Source organism: Dipteris shenzhenensis, chromosome 22, assembly GCF_047967505.1.
Source record: "Dipteris shenzhenensis isolate YYH24624 ecotype China chromosome 22, Dip_SZ_1.0, whole genome shotgun sequence".
In the NCBI taxonomy this organism is placed as follows: Eukaryota; Viridiplantae; Streptophyta; class Polypodiopsida; order Gleicheniales; family Dipteridaceae; genus Dipteris; species Dipteris shenzhenensis.
Window position 1 is genome coordinate 38,838,822 of NC_141617.1, and position 18,349 is coordinate 38,857,170.

The 18,349-nt window shown below is 44.8% G+C and overlaps 1 protein-coding gene across 1 annotated transcript in view; it reads left to right on the forward strand.

Moving 5' to 3' along the window:
* CPSF100 (cleavage and polyadenylation specificity factor 100) overlaps positions 1-18,349 on the forward strand; it is a 105,937-nt gene that overhangs the window by 23,168 nt on the left and 64,420 nt on the right. Inside the window, exons 6-8 of the mRNA XM_087393598.1 lie at positions 6,637-6,731; positions 6,870-7,021; positions 7,587-7,644. Of these exons, the coding sequence (XP_087249724.1) occupies positions 6,637-6,731; positions 6,870-7,021; positions 7,587-7,644 (305 nt within the window). The remainder of the gene's footprint in view (positions 1-6,636; positions 6,732-6,869; positions 7,022-7,586; positions 7,645-18,349) is intronic.

Sequence of the window (18,349 nt, forward strand, 5' to 3'; positions counted from 1 at the left end):
TCTCCGTCCTTTGTTTCCCTTTCTTCAAGTGTTGCATCTTTGTCTGAAGGATTTTTCCTATTTGCATGCAATTACCTTTGAGGACCTTTTTTCCATAACTGGTACTTTGTCCAGTTAGGTGCCACGGCTCATTGACAGAAGCTAGGCTTGAGGCAGACATCTTTTCATATCTTTCAGACTAGCATTGTCAGGCTGCTGTACAGCTCGCCATTCCTGTGGTAGAGGAAAGGTTCTACTGAACTTTAGAGGCTTCTGATTAAGGTGGTTGTGGTTCATGAACCTGTTGCAATGCTTTTCAGCCTGAGAAGTCTTGTTGCTGAGGCTCTAAACAAAGAAATTCTTTTTGCTATATCCAGGTTTTTTTTTCCCAGGGTGTCCTCCCAAGGCTACCAAACTTTCATCTTTTCATAGGTTACATCCCGTGGTGGATTTGCATGTATAGGGAAAGTGATGTGATACTTAAGGTAGGCATAAGGTGGCACCAAATTCGCAACACAACGTTGGAAGGAGACACGATCTTTCTTGATTGCAAAGTTGGCATTGCTAATTACTAAGATCCTACTTAGCCTGTGCCAGATCAGCCTTTAAAAACCAAAAGATACTAATGCATGCTCTTTCAGTGAGCTAGCCAATAAAACAATAAGCTCTTAAGTTTAGAAAAATGAGAAAATCTGTTAATACTATTGCATGTGCTTTCTTCTTCTAGCATTTTGAAGCCCAGCTGCCAATTAGTGCTTCATTCAGCTTCATTTTCAGATGAGCACATGCTTACTTCTTCACTTTCTGAAGCAATTATTTAATTGACCCCTCAAAAGATGGGAGTTTCACCTGTGCTTCCAAGTTCCTAACGTAAATGGAAAGGTATGGTTCCTCTCATAGAGGACAATCAACATCACATTCTTCTATTTTAACCTGTCCATGCCAGTTCATTCCTAATTTGATTCTGAAATACATTTAGTGTCTCCATGTCTCAAGCAACACAACTTGGTTCTTCAAAGCAAGAATGTGTTTTGCTGCCAATAGTCCTTCAAGACCTTCCAATTGGCATCGGATATCAATTGCCTCCATATTGCCACATGTGCTACAATAGCTGTGCATTTTCCTCCTTGACTTGATAGCCTTTTAGAAATCTTTCATTTGGTATGAACATGTACTGTATCCTTTTGGGATTGATGTTTCACCTTATGCCACATCATGTTGTGATGCATCCTAGATCTAGGTCTCTTAGGTTCACCTCATTTTAAAAGGCTGTATCCTTTCTATTTGCTCATTCTAGCATTTTGCAGGTTTTCGGGTCAGTTGCGAATTCCTCCCAACTCTTGTGCTCACAGTTCTATGTCTTAGATCTTAATACGGCAATGTTTCAGTTCTGGTGTCCTTGATAACTTTTAAGCTTTTCAATTTTGACTCCTCGCTTGCAATGCCTCATGAAATCTTTTTGACTTTTCTTACAAAGAGAGAACAATGAAAAGGATGGATGGGCTCGTTTTGCATGCCTCAAAATCTGTTGTTCCATCCTGCCTGTAATAGATAGAAACTTATGATTCTAGGGGTGAGAGTCACACTTGTGCATTGCTAGCAACCGAGGCCACCTGAACTCTACTATGCAAGCTATGAGATGGACACAGATTTGAAACATTTTTAGAAGTGATCCCTTTTATACACACTTTGCATGCGTATAGAGTGATAATCTACAGCATGTGGGAGGACCTAGCTTCAAGATACTCTTTGCATATGTGCATGCAAATACCTGTAAGAAACCAAAAGCATTGATGAAACAGAGTTTTTAAATCGGATGTGCAATTGGAAATAATTGAGCTGTCCATGCTTTCATGATGGGCTTGAAGTCTCTTTGAACTCTTGATACCGTCTCTCTCAACTCCTTGTACACAATGCTCATAAGAGGGATGCTGATATGTTGTCCATTCTTACTTAGTCTGTTGGATTTTGAAACTCTTGGAATCCATTATGCTGGATTTTGAAACTCTTGAAATCCATTACTTGAGTAGTGTTTATAGGAACAGTACAGATTTTCAATTGGCTTTGTGTCCTTTTCCCTTCACCACTCTGCCTAGAATGGAAGTTCTAGATATTTTAGTTTTGTTGGAGGCGAGTGTCTATTCCATTAGTTCCAATAGTCGGTGGAAGAGATCTTCCCTTGCTTTGGTAGAGTCTTGCATACTTATGCAACCATTCAAGGAGGATAAAGATTGCTGTACCTAGAATTTGCATGTGCTTGGGATTCTCTGCTTAAAATAATGCGCTTAGCTGCTGTGGCACCTGCTATATTACTCTCCCTGAAAGGTCCCAAGGATGTTTTTACATGAGGCTTACTTTCTTCAAACTTTGCCTCTGTGATATTCTCACTGAAAGCTCCAAGCATATCACATTGATTACAATCTTGAATCCATCCTTCCATGACTTGGTGAGAGTGATATTCAGACAGGAAGTAGAGGAGAAAGCTGCAGTCTGGAGGAAAAGAGCTGAGAGCAAGGAAGCAATAGGTAGGAAGACACCTTTGGAGTGCCGACAGAAACTTAGTACGAAGACTTTGTATAAATGGATGCTCAAGTATGTGTAGGTGTGTGGATTTGTATGTGTGAGAGCATAAGTTTATACTATGAGCGGATGCATGAGAGTTAAACTGGCTCATGATTTGAAGGAGGGGACTGAGGAGACTCGGGGATTGGAGGAAGTGACTTCCTATTAGGTTGGAGGGTAGTAGTGTTAGAAATCGACCAACAGAGGGTATGCACAATGGAAGACTGATAGAATAGCCCAAGAGAGCTCACACAGTGTGTGGGGTGTGGAACCACAAACTGTTAAACTTATGTGCATCAAATAGATGTGCAGACTCATCAATAGACAATGATCCAGCCAGATATAGAAGCGAGTCCCACCAGAGCGTGGTCCTTTGATCTTACCACCACATACTTCTACTATCTGCCGGATATCTCTAGACTTGAGCCCGCGTGCTCCACCTCGAGTGTATGTAGACTCTCTGTCCAGATCTCAGCACCTTACTGCCCTGGTAGACAGCCTAGGTCTCAACCAATGTAGAGATAAGTTTGGAGCACTCCTGATCCTCCTTGACCTCCCTTAGGTCTGCTGCTGCTCCTTACTGCTCCTGGAAGGCACACTTCTGGATGATTATGAGGGCACAAGGCCCTCCCTTTAATAGGCCCAGAAGGCTGGCCAACCAACTGACCCTGCAGGCCCAAAATGGCCAACCTGCTGGTTGGTCAACCTGCACGCTTTGGCCCATTAAATGCGCCCCTTGTTAGAAATGACCCACAGAGGGTGCGCATAGCGGGAGATTGATAGAATGCCCAGGAGCTCACATAGTGGAATCACAAACTTCTTAAACTTACGTGCATAGAATAGATGTGCAAACTCATCAATAGACAATGAACCAGCCAGATAGAGGAACCACCAAAATAATATTTTTCCGTCCAAAAGCTATGGACACAATACAAAAGAGATAGATTCAGAGTCCCACCAATGGTGTGGTCCTCTGATCTTACCACAAGGTACTTCCTCCTATTTGCCAGCTATCTCTAGACTCCAGCTCACGTGCTCCAGCTAGAGCGTCTGTAGACTTTCTGTCCAGAATGATCTTCTCAACCTTGCTGCCCTGTGTGTCAGCCTAGGTAGGCATCGCTCCCAGCTCAGTCTGCAGCTCTTCCTTCTCTTCTGGTCCTCTAGGAATAGGCTCCAAGAGTAGGTCTCCTGCTGCTCCTGACTGCTTGTCTTTTGCTGCTCCAGAAGATATGAAATGTGGACACAAGGCCTGCCTTTTATAGGCCCAAGGGCCTGCCCAAAACACCGACCAGCAGTATCATTCTGGCCGACCCAAACAGGCCGACCAGTCTGGTGGAAAACCGCCCTTAAAGGGCTTTCATTACAAGGGCCCTTGGCCCACAACACTAGTGCTTTGGCCCTCCCTTCAAGGCAAGGGCCCAGCCCTATATAAAGGCAGGTCCCTGCCTACTAGCAGCCTCCTTTGCTGCTCCACCATGCCTCTATGTGGCCGACCTGGTATGCTGGTCTGCCCCGCCCTTCTGCGTCATCTGCCCTGCCAGACAGCCCACCACGCAGGTGCCTCCAGTCTCTGCCCTTGCTGCCACGTGTGCGCCTCTTTTGCAGGCCCATGACCTGCCCTTTTCCGGCGCCTTTTGGTCTGCCATGATGCTCCTCTGTCAGCCTGCTGTGTGCTGCCCACATGGCAGCCTGTTTGCTGCCCATGTGTCAGCCCTTTTGCTGTCCTGACCTTGTGAGGTGCTGCCCATGTGGCCGCCCCCTCTCTGTGTTCTTCCCTCTGGGCATGTCCTGCCCTAGGTCTCCTTCCCCCACGCTCTCCTCATATGGGGGCTTATAGATGGGGAGGTGACCTTTCCAACACCCCTTGGCCCACAAAACTAGGGCTGATGCCCACCTATCTATGCAGGGTCCAGCCCCCCTCTGCCCTGCCATTTTCTAGGCATGGTAGGCTGGCTGCTACCAGTGCTATACCTGGCTGACCAGGCTGCTGGTAACTCCCACCAAGTTGCGCCACATACAGGGCCTGCTCCAGGTTGTTTTCCTGCCCACTCCCACTGCCACGTGGCTCACCATACAAGCGCCTACCTCCTGGGATATCTTCGCCATGCTGCTGCTCAAGATGCGCCTCTTGCCAGGCCAGATTCGGGGGTCGTTGCCCTCGTCATCTTTCCTTCTCAAGGTCGCCATCTCTCTTCTCTCTTTGATTCTTGCCCACATGGTAGCCATGATGCTGCCCATGTGGCCATCTCTCAGATAGCAGGTTCACCCCCCCATGCTCTCCTCATATGGGGGCTTATAGATGGGGAGGTGACCTTTCCAACACCCCCTCTCATCGACACATCTAGGCCCAATGCCAACACGTCAATGATGTTGCTCCAGTAGCTCCCATGATGAAACCCTCTAGCACAATTTGGTGTCGATTCCGGTTCCTGGCTTTTCAACCAGTGGCTCCTACTCCTGCTCCTCCAGGTCCGGTCCTGCACAACTGGTACACAGGTCCATCCATGGTAGCACCCATTGGCACCACCACCTTCAGTCACGTTCCCGCCTTCAAACTCGAGCAATCCAAACGCCACGATCTTTCAGTTGCCCCCCTCATAATGAGTGAACACCCTGGAGCACCATGCTTTGAGGGTCTGTTTCAACCCGTCCTTCCTTTGGCAAGGTCCGCAACAAAGGAAATATCTCGAGAAATGAAATCCCAAGAAAATCTACAGATAACGTGGACCACGAACTCTCAGTCAGCTCTCAAGCAGATACTCTTCTGGCTTCAGTACACCTTGTCCACCACCTTCCAGTAATTTGTGTTCGATATTTGAAGAAGCACTCACACTTCCCCTTTTGCCTTCGAAGAAGGCCCATTCCTTCCAATCGGGCATTACCGGAGACATATGAAGAGCAGATTCTCTCCACAGCATGATATAAAGGCCTAAATTAAGAACATCAAGTACATACCAGATCGTTGTACTGCTTGTGCTTGCTCTGAAAGCAAACCATGCAACTCATCGAGGCACATACCAAAAACCTGTGCAATCCTGTACTATCCTCTTCTGAATCTGAACATGAAACCCTAGGGCACTCCATGGAATCCCCCCTTCGTGTCAGTATCAATAGCCACACACCTAGAAGATTTCAAGCACTCCATGTTGTCCTTCACCTTCACAAAGGTTTTTGACTCCTCATTGGCCCATATCTCAATGTCGTACATCTTGACTGTGGTTTCTAGGTTGGCATATCTTACCTCAGAACACACAGAGATGTCACCAAGAATAGTTCTTCGATTACCACATTAGCTTTGGCTTTTGTGTCACCCTCTGAATATGAGTCGGACGACTCCTTTTTTTAAAAAATCCGCCTTCTTCTTTTTGCAAAGAGATTTCTATTGCAATAAAGACCTTCGGGGGGGCCAGCCCTTATTTCTGGCCCCTAGTGCTGTGCTCTATCTTTCTCTATCTAATGCAATTTGATTCCCAGCCTCATCATTGAGTTTCCTGCTCGCTGTTTGGAGTTTCCAGATTCCAAACGAGTCCCTTCTACAAGTGCAATTCACTCCATAGTGCTGCGAATTGGTTTCCCTTGCCAATCAGAGGCTGCATTTGTTCTTGGTGGGAGCTGTGTTAAGACTTTGTTTAAGGTTTCACCTATGGGAGAGGGTCTTAGCATTAGAGTCCTTGTCAGATTTATACTTTCTGTACCTCCATTCACACTAGTTCACTATGTTGAATACGAGACGAATTGCAGTGGTTATACCTGTTTTAATAATGTTTCTTACAGATAAATTGTTCTTCGAGTGTTGAAGGCTGTCTTTGAACAGTTTGGAAACACATTTTGTGTGCCTATGATAAGCAGTTAATGCTGTCTGTGATAGTTTTGCTTTTGGAAGCTTTTGAGAGTAGTTTCAGTCAGTAAAGGTCTCTATTGAAAAAGAGTTGTTTATGAAGCATGTGAAACAAGGTGTGTACAACAGTTGTGGGTGGTTGAAAAACCTTCTGGTGCATGTCAGTTTGAATGATCTTTATTTGCTTGCTGCAAATACTGCTTTTCTAAGCAATGAATAGGAATTATTGAGGATTTGACGTCCTGGATAATTTGTAGATGCTATCATGAAAGTGTTGCGGGCAGATGGGAATGTTCTCCTTCCTGTTGAGACAGCAGGACGAGTTCTTGAGCTTGTTTTATATTTAGAGCAGGTAAATATCCAACCTTCATAGGTAATTGCCCATATATATAGTACTGGCCAGGTTTGAAATGTGATCAGGTTAATTCAGGGCAGTGGTTAAGCTTATCTTGACAAGTTTTAATACTGAATGATGCTTTTGGCTGTGCAGTACTGGTCCTTGCAGCGCTTCACTTATCCAATTGTGGTCCTGACTTATGTTTCGATTAGTACCATAGAGTTCGCCAAAAGCTTATTGGAGTGGATGAGTGATGCAATAGCCAAATCATTTGAACATAATCGAGATAATGCTTTCCAGTTAAAGTACGTCTTGTTTTTTTCTACATCATCTCCCTTGGTTGTTGGATTTACAAAAAGAAAATGGTTGAATGTATGGTTACTGTAATTAGTGTTTGATATTACATGCCTTTAAATTAAAGGAAAACTTTACATAATCAACATCCATATATACTGTGTTAGGATCAAGTGAGAAGGTTTTTTGTTGCTGTCCAGAACTATTCATGAGTTTCTCTCTTATCACGGTCGACTGTCCTTGTCCACCTCTGGAGTGAGGTGGTTCTTGGTTACATACCATGGTCTTTTTAGCTCTCTCTTCACATGCACAGAACATACTTGCAAGTGGGTGCCTATGTAGGATGTGTGTGCGCGCGCGCGCGCACACACACACACACATCCACACACACTTTCTTGTGTGAAAGAACATTAAGAAGAATGTACATTCATAGCTGTCCCAAAGTGAGACAGGTACTACTCATAAACTAGAAGATGATGATGAAAAAAGATACATTCGCACACACACACACGCACACACACACACACACGCACGCAGTTTTTAATATGGCCATTTTCCGAATGTTGTGATATGCAGATCTTTTCACTTATGCTCAACACGGAAAGAGCTGGATGCTCTGCCCGAAGGTCCAAAGGTGAATGCTCACTTGCTGCTTTTATGGCCCACTCTCCTTGGTTTTGAATGCTGTATTCTAGCTTTACTGTTTGTGGATAAAGAATAAAAACAATGTGCAGATTTGTGGAATAGAGTTCATTCATTTGCAATGTTCCAGCACAGGGGCTCGTAATGTTCTAACTCTTAACTCGTTTAACTATGCTTCAGTATGTATGAAATAAGCAGAACTGTACCAAGATCATGTAAATGCAGAATTACAGTGTGTAAGTTGGCGTTGAATTTTTGAAGAGAAGATTGCAAATGTATATATGCTCTCACTTGATCTGTCTATACATAATGTAATCGCAGAATTACAGTGTGTAAATTGGCGTTGAATTTTTGAAGAGAAGATTGCAAATGTATATATGCTCTCGCTTGATCTGTCTATACATACGGGCATCAAAGCTCAGCCATCCTACTTGCTGCAGGGAACACACCTATCTTTTAATGCCCAGTCTACTTCACTGACCGATGCAACCCCTTGATAAATAGTTTTTCAATTAGAACTGACTGTAAATGGCTAAGACATGTAGCGAGAAGAGGGCATAGGAAACCGAAGCTCATCTGAAGTAGCAGTAACAGTACCAGAAATTGCAGAAGCCTTTACTCAGATTGAGCTTGACTGTGAGCCCATAAATTGTATCCCTAGATTGTTTGGTACTCTCTAAATTTGAAATCATCTTCGGATATCTGGCAATCTGGTTTGAAGGTGGCTACTGTCTCAGACATTTACTCCTCTCCTTTGCAAAGGCACTCTTAAAGCATAGATCTTGTGAAAGATAATTTTTTTGATCCCTTGTTTCAGACAATATTACTAGGAATTCTATCTTGGTCACTCTTAAGATCTGTATTTCTGAATCCTCTGTAGCCTCTGATAAGCTCTTTTGACTGTGTCAGGCTGTTTAGCTGTTGCTTTTCTACATGCTTGTGCGCTCTGTAATGCCACGGGTTCTTGCTTTGTTTCCCAGCACTTGGAGCTCCTTTTTTGATAGAATTCTATGATGTTCTTGTTTTGGGGATTCTTTAATGGTATCCTTGTCTTTTTACGAGGCCTTGGAGTTGAAAAGGCTGAATTTTCTTTGGGCCTTCTTTTAATACTAAACTAGCAACTTGAGGGACCATGGTAATTGGCCCCTTTCTTTGCACTGTATAACATGTTGATTAGGAGCTAGTAAGTGGCAAAAATAGGATTCAATGGTTAAGCCCCGCCTTCGTATGGCACCTGTGTATAGAGCCATTATAAGTTCTACTGCATGTGGTGATTATTTTTGATCTGCCTTTTGGCTATGTGTTTCTTGATCCAGTTTGTTGAGAACTGCTGGATTGAGACAGAACTAGGATTTTGTGGTAGCAAATTTCTGTGTTACATTTTGGAGGTGAACTTACTATTATATGAAAACTGCTCAGTTTGTTTGGAGATAAATACCCTGGCCATCTTATTGGCAGCACGTTTCATCTTGTGACATTACTATCCATTTTGAGTCTGCTGATATTGTGATATTTCTTTCTGTAATCAGCTGCGTGTTTCCTGTGTCTTTGGATGCAGAGAATGTGGGATACTTTTTGTTTAGTCTTCTTTTTTAGTGCTGGCCTTCATAAATACATCCCCTGTCACCTCTCTAGCCGTACCAAATCTCAGGTGGAAGAACTTTCTATAAATTCATGCTCATTTATGGATTATAAAACATGCAATAGGGACGGTGCATGACCAAAATCTGTCATTCTCGGCAGCTAAAAAATTGTCAGTTTTGGTAGGAGGCTTGGTGTTCGACAAATTAGCTTGGAAAGCCATGCTGGCCATGTGAGGAATTTACATGGCTACTTCTACATGCAATGGAGAAATGGAGAGGAGATTGCACATGGCTGAAGAGCAAAGCGGAAACGAATTGCACACATTTGAAAATACGAAGAAAGTGAGGAGATTAAATTGTACGGTGCTCATTTTTTTATTGACACATAAGAGAGAGGACCCTAAATATCTCACGTCATATTCCAAATCAGATGCCTCGACCTAGATCTGTGGGACCCTGAACATTGGTAACACAAGTATTGGTCCTGTCAACCAAAGTTACCTAGTGTTTGACAACCAAATGTAATGAGAATGATTACAACCAATGTGGGCAATATCCCAACATTCCACCTCTTAATGCAAAATGGTTTGATGACATTCAGACTCGAAGTGAGTGAGATACTTCATACTCCAGCCTTATACTTCATACTCGAGCTTAGACCATTTAATTCTTAGAGGCATGATATGCATGATCAATCCTCGTTGTTGTGGATACCAAGGAGGTATCTACAAAGAAAGAGCGAACTCTTTCGGTAGCGGTTTGGTGAAGATATCCACTGGGTTATCCTTTGTAGAACAATAGTTGATTTTAATCTGTCCATTGACCTAGATCTGTGGGACCCTGAACATTGGTAACACAAGTATTGGTCCCTGCAACCAAAGTGGCCTAGTGTTTGACAGCCAAATATAATGAAAATGATTACAACCAATGCGGGCAATATCCCAACATCTCTTTATGCAAAATGGTTTGATGACATTCAGACTCGAAGTGAGTGAGATACTTCATATTCAGCCTTATAGTACTTCATACTCGAGGCTTAGAGCCATGATGCATGATCAATCCTCGTTGTTGTGGATATCAAGGAGGTATCTACAAAGAAAGAAGGAACTATTTCGGTTGTGGTTTGGTGAAGATATCCACTGGGTTATCCTTTGTAGAACAATAGTTCATTTGAATCTGTCCATCCTCCACTCTCTCTTTGATGAAGTGATACTTGATATCAATGTGTTTTGTTCTAGCATGTCTTGCCCAAAGCAAGGCAAGATTGATTATCCCAAGTAATGGGAACTGAAGCTTGCTCTATCATGCCAAGATCACTAACCAACCTTTGAAGCCAAATTGTTTCACACATATGCAATGGGATAAACAGAGTTGTACCATTCTCTCTTCTACATTATGTGCTTGGAAGCATCGCTATTCAGATTATAAATACGATCTACCTTAGATACCAATAGATGGAGTGTGTATCTCTAGATCAATAGTTCATCAATGCTGACATTGTTATTGAGCTTGGTCTCTCGGATCTCCTTACTGTCTTTCATCAGTTGACTTCTTCTTGCACTTGTTGCTGCAGTAGAAGTGATGATCTTCTTGTTGGAGGCCTTTAAGGTCCAACTTTTTGGCCATCCTTCCTTTCGTAGCATTTGGCTTTTCTTACTCCACCTACCACGATATACGCTTTGATCGGGATCACTCACCTTCTTACTCTGGCCGTCTGTACATACTTCTCGCTATTGACTTCATACCCCTTTTAGAGGATCGTGCTGCCCTTGTCACCCACTCACTACACGAGGCTGCCATTCACGCTTTTCCCCACACCACCCGCTCCACCCGCCCACCACCCCCTGGAACCGTACCCTGTAATAGTTGGTATGATGATGAGTGTAAGGCCTTACGCCGTCAACTCAGATTCGAAACCAAAAACAGTCTTCCGAGCGCACCAGATACGCTACGTGAATACCGTAGACTAGTACGGAGGAAGAAACTAGACTTCGTTCGTCGAAACGAGGAGGAGCTACTGAACATTTTGTTTAGTAACAACTCTAAGGACTTCTGGCGGAGATTTCTAGAAGGACGGTCCCCTCCGTCACTCACTGACACCCAGATCTGGTTTGATTATGCACGCACACTTTATGACATCCCAAATCAGCCAGTCCCTAGCCTCTCACACATGCCTCGTCCCACATCCTGCACCCTCTTGACTAGAGGAGGGGTAAAGGATGCTGTAATGAAACTTCATAATGGCCGAGCGAAGGATCATGAGGGACTATGCACTGAGTTCATTGCATATGGGATTAACCTCCTAGTCCCGATCTTAGCAAAGCTTTTTAATGAAGCGGTTTGTTTGGGATTTCCACACACTTGGACCATTACCACTATCTCACCCATCCACAAGGCAGGGGATCCCATGAGCCTGGAGAACTACAGGACCATTATGATTGGACATGTCATGTCCAAGATTTATGCATCAGTACTTGACTCCAAGGTTAGCAGACTTGCAGAGTGTCGAGGACTCAGAGCAGCAGGACAGGCCGGATTCCGGCGTGATCATGGAACCATGGACCACATTCTGACGCTCAGATGTATCATCGAGGAGGCGAGGTCACGGAAGCAGAGGGTTCATTGTTGCTTTGTGGATTTTCGCAAGGCATTTGACACGGTCCCGAGAGCCCGTCTCATACGACGCCTACAAGACTTGGGTTATGACCAGGAGATCATTTGGGCTGTCATGGCACTTTACGAGAGAGTTTCTGGCAGAGTTCGGGTAGGATCCAGGTGGACAGACAAGATCATGAGCACCATCAGGGTCAAACAAGAGTGTCCTTTGTCGCCTACCTTGTTTGGCCTCTACATTGACGAGCTTGAGATAGTGATGCAGACACAGGGCTCGCTTGCGGGCACGTTGATTGAGATTTTGCTCTATGCAGATGACATGGCTCTCTTGTCTTCCTCAGCAGAGGGGCTTCAGAGACACCTAGATGCACTGTAGTCCTTTTGTGAGTCTCATGATTTGAAGATCAACATGGGTAAAACCAAGGTCATGATCTTCAATACATCTCGAACCCTTATGCGTCAGGAGCAGTTCACATTTGCAGGGTCATCTGTTGAGATAGTTTCATCATACACTGTTGAGATAGCCATTATGCGTCAGGAGCAGTTCACATTTGCGAGATCTGGGTGGACAGACGAGATCATGAGTACCGTCGGGGTCAAACAATGTTGTCCTTTGTCGCCTACCTTGTTTGGCCTCTACATTGACGAGCTTGAGATAGTGATGCAGACACAGGGGGGTGGAGATTGCTCTCTTGCAGGCACGCTGATCCAGATTTTGCTCTATGCAGTTGACGTGGCTCTCGTCTTTCTTAGCAGAGGGGCTTCAGAGACACCTAGACGCACTACAGTCCTTTTGTGAGTCTCATGATTTGAAGGTCAACCTGGGTGAAACCAAGGTCATGATCTTCAATACATCTCGAGCCAAGCAGTTCACATTTGCGGGGTCATCTGTTGAGATAGTTTCATCATACACTTATCTTGGGGTTATCTTCTCCGGACCTAGCTTCACTATGAGACCGGCGATGCAGGCACGCTTGAGTAGAGGGTATGCCTCATTGGCCAGGCTAGAGAGGCAGTGCTTCCGCTCACACTTTCAGGATCCACGCACCAAGGGGTTGCTTTTTGACTCCTTGGCTCGCCCAGCGGGGATGTACGGCAGCCCTTGTTGGGGGCCAGACTTGTCGGATACAGAAGGGCCCGTGTGGAGCGGCTACAGGTTCTCATGCTATCACGGATGATTCGTGGTAAGTCATCCGTTCCTCACCAGATCATTCAGGTTGAGTTTGGGTCACCCCCTTTACAGCTAGATGCTGCATTTCAGGTCATCACGTATCTGTACCGAGTTAGGGAATATGGGGATTATACCTCGGGGTGTAGCAGGCTACCATGGATAGCTCTATCCTCTTCTATGGCACTTGCAGCAGGAGGAGATCAGAGGTGCTGGTATGCACGTTCAGAGAGATGGTTTGAGCGACTGGGGCTCCACATGGATAGACTACCTCTCTTCCAATATAGCATGGATGCTCCGTTCTCTCCCCTCTTATCACACGAGGTCAACCAGGTTATCCGTGATAATCTACTACAGCTACACACTTTTCGGATCTTGTTGGAACTGAGTGAACTCCCAGTGAAGCTTAGCTTCTAAAGAGATCACTTCTTACATATCACCGCGGAGGGTTTTATTGACCCACCAGGATACACACAGATTCACCTACCCCACTCGATGAGGATCTCTCTTGGGCAGTTCCGGGTCTCTTCACATAGACTTCACATCGAGAGCGGCAAAGCAGAGCGACTACTCAGGGAGCGGCGCATATGCACACTATGTGACATACAGGAGGTTGAGACAGAGGAGCATTTCATCTTCAGGTGTCCTCTGTACTATGAGATCCGAGGACGTTTCCATTGCCTCTTCAAAGATAGTTATGGGATTTTAGCCCATTTCCTCTCCTACCCAGACCAGCGGTGTTTGGCAGGTTTCATTCATGAGGCACTTAGACATTGCGAGAGGATACTCCGAGCACGGAGACATGAGCAAACTTCTTCCTCGGTTGATCCCTCTCAGAGCTCTATCACGGAGTTCTTTCAGCTAGATCACATGGATCCCAACGAGACGAGGCCTCGACATGACCGTGACCCGACAACTCTGACAGAGGGTGGACACACAGATCACATTTGGAGACATCCCCTCCTTGTTTGGAGTTGGAGCCCGACCGACGGGGGTCACATTGGCCCTGGTTAGACGCAGAGCTACGACCAGGAGATGTGCCAGGACCGCACCTTTGAGTGGCCGATAGCACTCAAAGGTAGAGCCCAACCGACGGGGGTCACATTGGCCCTGGTTAGACGCAGAGCTACGACCAGGAGATGTGCCAGGACCGCACCTTTGAGTGGCCGATGATGATGTTGAGATTGATATAAAGTCGACCATCGACATGACTATGTTGTACTTAGGACTTAGTACTGCCATTCTGCATTTTTTGCATTTTTTTCATTTTGCATTTTGCATTGGTATGGACGCTCGTTTAGTAGCTCCACTACCACAGCTCGTTGTATCAGGATTTTCACAGTCTCATAGACCCATCGGTCTTCCGAAGACTTTAATAAACTTTCTTTCTTTCTTTCTTTCTTTCTTTGCTTGGGCATTTACTCTTTGCATGGTACTCTGTTTTGCTGAAGTGGAAGCATATTCACCTTCTTGGTGGAGGACTCAAAAAATACACCCTAATTCTTTGAGTAGCATCTGGTTTCCCTTGCCTTGCTCTTTGCTTGGGCATTGATCACCTTGTCATTCTCGTACATCTTCATCTACAGTTCTTCTTCCAGGATCATGCCTCCAAGTTCCTCAGACTTGATTTTGTCCCTCATCTATTCAGTATTAAGTGCGTGACAAATCCTTGGTAATTGCAGGGAATCTTGCTAAATACAAGCTTTGCCAAAGATTTATTGTCAATGTGTTCCCCTATGGATGCTTATCGATCTGATTTTACCTTGATTTTTGTGTAAAGCTCCCCGCTTCATGGATATCTTATGAGAGAACATCTACTTTTGGACCTGGCCACATATCCTCTGGAAGCCAAACAACCTCTGCCCACTCCTCATCACTCACATACATCACTAAAGTCCAACAATTACCATGGACCACTGACAGCAAAATTTCAACATTGAATCCCTCAAATGACAGACCACAAATCCCCGGCCCAAACTACAGTGATATAATCAGATCCCTCTTGACTGTAACAGTAAAAAGTATTTAAGGCCAGGACCCAATGGGATCAGATTCCAGAATAGTGTGTGTAGCTTATAGATGGAGCTATATCCCAGCAACTAGAGCATGTATCACAACTCCAGGACTCTAACAGACTCATGCAATCAAACTGAGGCAAGACTCTGACATACACAATATCACATCTTCAATATGCAACACATAAGGACTTTTATGTATCCCATGACAAGGTTACTTTCGAGCAGTCCCGGTTTGGTCCTCAAGTTGCCAACTGCCTTCATTGATAAATCATGGAACTCCAGCCCTTTCAAAAACAACTGCTGGGAAAAGCCCACACTAGAAGCACCATCAACTACCAAGTATTTCATACAGGCCTCTCCTATGAAACCATACTGCAATCGGCTGTCTTCTAGATGTGCATATCCTGTATGCAGTTGACTCACTGGAATTCCTCTCAGTCTACATACAACCAACCATGGTTTATTCTTGCAGTCTACTCGCAATCTATTCACTGCCCTGTATATTCACAAAGGACCCACAGCTGGTTTGCGTGCGACTATCAAATCTTCACGTCCATCCTCTTGCACAACCCAAAGCGAGACATATACAAACAACTCCGTTCTTGTTCCTTCAAACGCAGCCACAACAATCATGCATTTTTACCAAGAGCCAGCCAAACACCTCGGCTTGCTACAACCATCATCCAACGATCTCCCCTTCAGGAAAATCTTAGGGCCGCCCTCAAAGTCGCCAACTCATGTACCCCCCACAATTCCGCCACTCGTCTCCTTCACGTGAAGATCATTGCTTCATGGCTTCTCTCCTTTCACGGAGCACCCAGAGCCCACAACCTCATGTTGCCCACAGTCCTCCAGCCTTCAATTATGGTAACTCCTTGCAACCTCTCTTGCTTCAGCTCACGCTGTCTTCGTCCAAGGTACTCCAGCCTCTACACATGATTATTGTTCCTGTGCTCTCGCTTAGCACCCTTTGTCATCACCCCCGGCCTAGAAGCTCCTTAGACAGGCCACAGCTTCACGGAGCACCGAGCGCTCATCTACTTCACACCCGCAAATTACCCGACATCTCCACTATTCAGGAGCCTCCGTCCAATCAGAAGCGACGCCCAACCACGCCTCTCTGTTGCTCACATAGCACCCAAGTCGCCAATGGCCATGGTAGTCCAGCCTCCTATAGAAGAAATACAACCACCTAGATCAACAAGCTCAGTAGAGGACAGCCAGCACCGCAGTAGTCCAGCCTATGGAGCACCCAGGGCATATCACTTCCAAACCTGCATAGTCGGGATTTTTTCAAGTAGCTCTCGTATCTGCAGACCTGTATAGGAGCGATGCCTCAGCCAATCTCTAAAAGACTTCTGTAAGCGCCAACTATAACCACAGAGTTCATCATCACGGAGCACCTGGAATCCATCTGTGCCAAGCATGCAGTCGAAAATTCACACCTGTCAGTCACGAAGCTCATACTCACCACTGTAGCTTTCCTTGCTCACAAAACTCTCTTGGTTCACACGACAAACCGAAACGTCAACTTTAGAAACCCGTCACCCGTATTGGCTTTCACGCGATGGTCGTTCAACCTCCTGCTCACACACAACCTCCCCTCCACTATGAGCCTCTCCCCTCCATCTGGTCGTTCCCCTCAACTCTTCAAGAAGCCTTCACGTCCATTGCAACGTAGGATCCTTCTAGAAAACTCCCATCAGCTCCAAGCCGCCATCTTCACGTAGCTCAAGCTTGCAATCTAGAAGCTCCCCTTCATCCTCACGTAGCCACAATTACATGCATACTTTCTTGATTCCAGCCACGTCGTCTTATTTAGCCACCTTATGCTTGCCTTTTAACCACTCTCCAAGCTTTCCCACAAAACTTAGACCAAGGCTTTTAATGCATCACACTTAGACTTTGTGCACACTAATGCATGCCACAAGCACTTAGCATCTAATTGCCCACCGACTAACCACATATAATGAATTAATCCCAACACGCTGGATACAAGGCATCCATGACAAAAAATGCCCATGCTTTCATGCACATATGGCTCGGGACAACCATGAAAACATTTGTCATCCCACACAATAACACAGTGGATACCATGCTCTGGGATGTCTGGTGCACCCACACTGCCATCATCATTTCCCAGGAGTCCTTGCAAAAGCATTTACAATCTCAAAAAACATTTACATCAGTATAGAGTTTTTTTATGAGAGTGTCCATAACTCAAAACTACCACCCACTAGCTATGTGCCTACCCACCAGCATGCAACAAGTGGAAAAGTTATTTACAATTTTATCCACATATCTCTAGCAAAACCTTTCTTTTGCTGTGACATTCATGTCCAGCAGTGAGTTGAAAAGAGATGTAATATCCAGATTCTCTTCTTCTTCACTCTGCATTGACTTTCACCGCTTTAGCCACAGCTCATTATCTTCACGATCTTCCACTTTCAGTGCTACCATCAACCGTGCAATGTACTACTTCAAACGGATACCGTTACTCTCTTCTTAGGTCTTTTGCCATCTAAATCAGTCAGTTGATAAGTACTATTTTTAAATTTCATCTCCACTCTGTATGGACCTTCCCACTTGTCTGAAAAGCAGTATGAATGTACTATCTAGTTTGCTATTGTATCTGAGGACCAAGTCTCCATCTTCGATTTTCTTTTTTTTAATTTTTGCATTCTCCAACTCTTGCCTTCGCTTTTGCACCCTGGCATAATGCTCAAAAGCCAAACCCTTGTCTAACTGCATCACCTGCAGTGCCAATAATCTCTCCCTGTAACTATCTACAGGGTCATATCCTTCTTTAACCAAGAATTTTAACGCTAGTATTTCCACATCTAGTGGCAGTATTGCTTTTTTCCATACACCAAATAAAATGTAGAAAATTGAGTATTGTGCTTTATTGCTACCTTGTATGGCCACAAAACACGATTCATCTCCAAATCCCAGTTTTTGATGTGACTTCCTGTCATCTTAGTCATCATTATTTGAAATCTCCATTGAAATTTTCATTCAAGCCATTACACTGAGGGTAATATGGGGTGCTGTACTTATTATTAATATTCAGCTTACTGCACAAATGATCTGTCACTTCTCCTGTGAATCTAGGACCATTATCTGATAGTAACTCCAGGGGAATCCCGAATCTGCAGCATATGTGCTCATAAACAAAATCAGCAACCCCTTTGCTGTCCACTCTCTTTACTGCCTTCACCTCCGCACATTTTGATAAGTACTCCACTGCAGTAAGCATATATCACTTCCCTCTGGTAGTTCTGGTAGAGGACCGACTTCATCTATCCCCCATCTCTA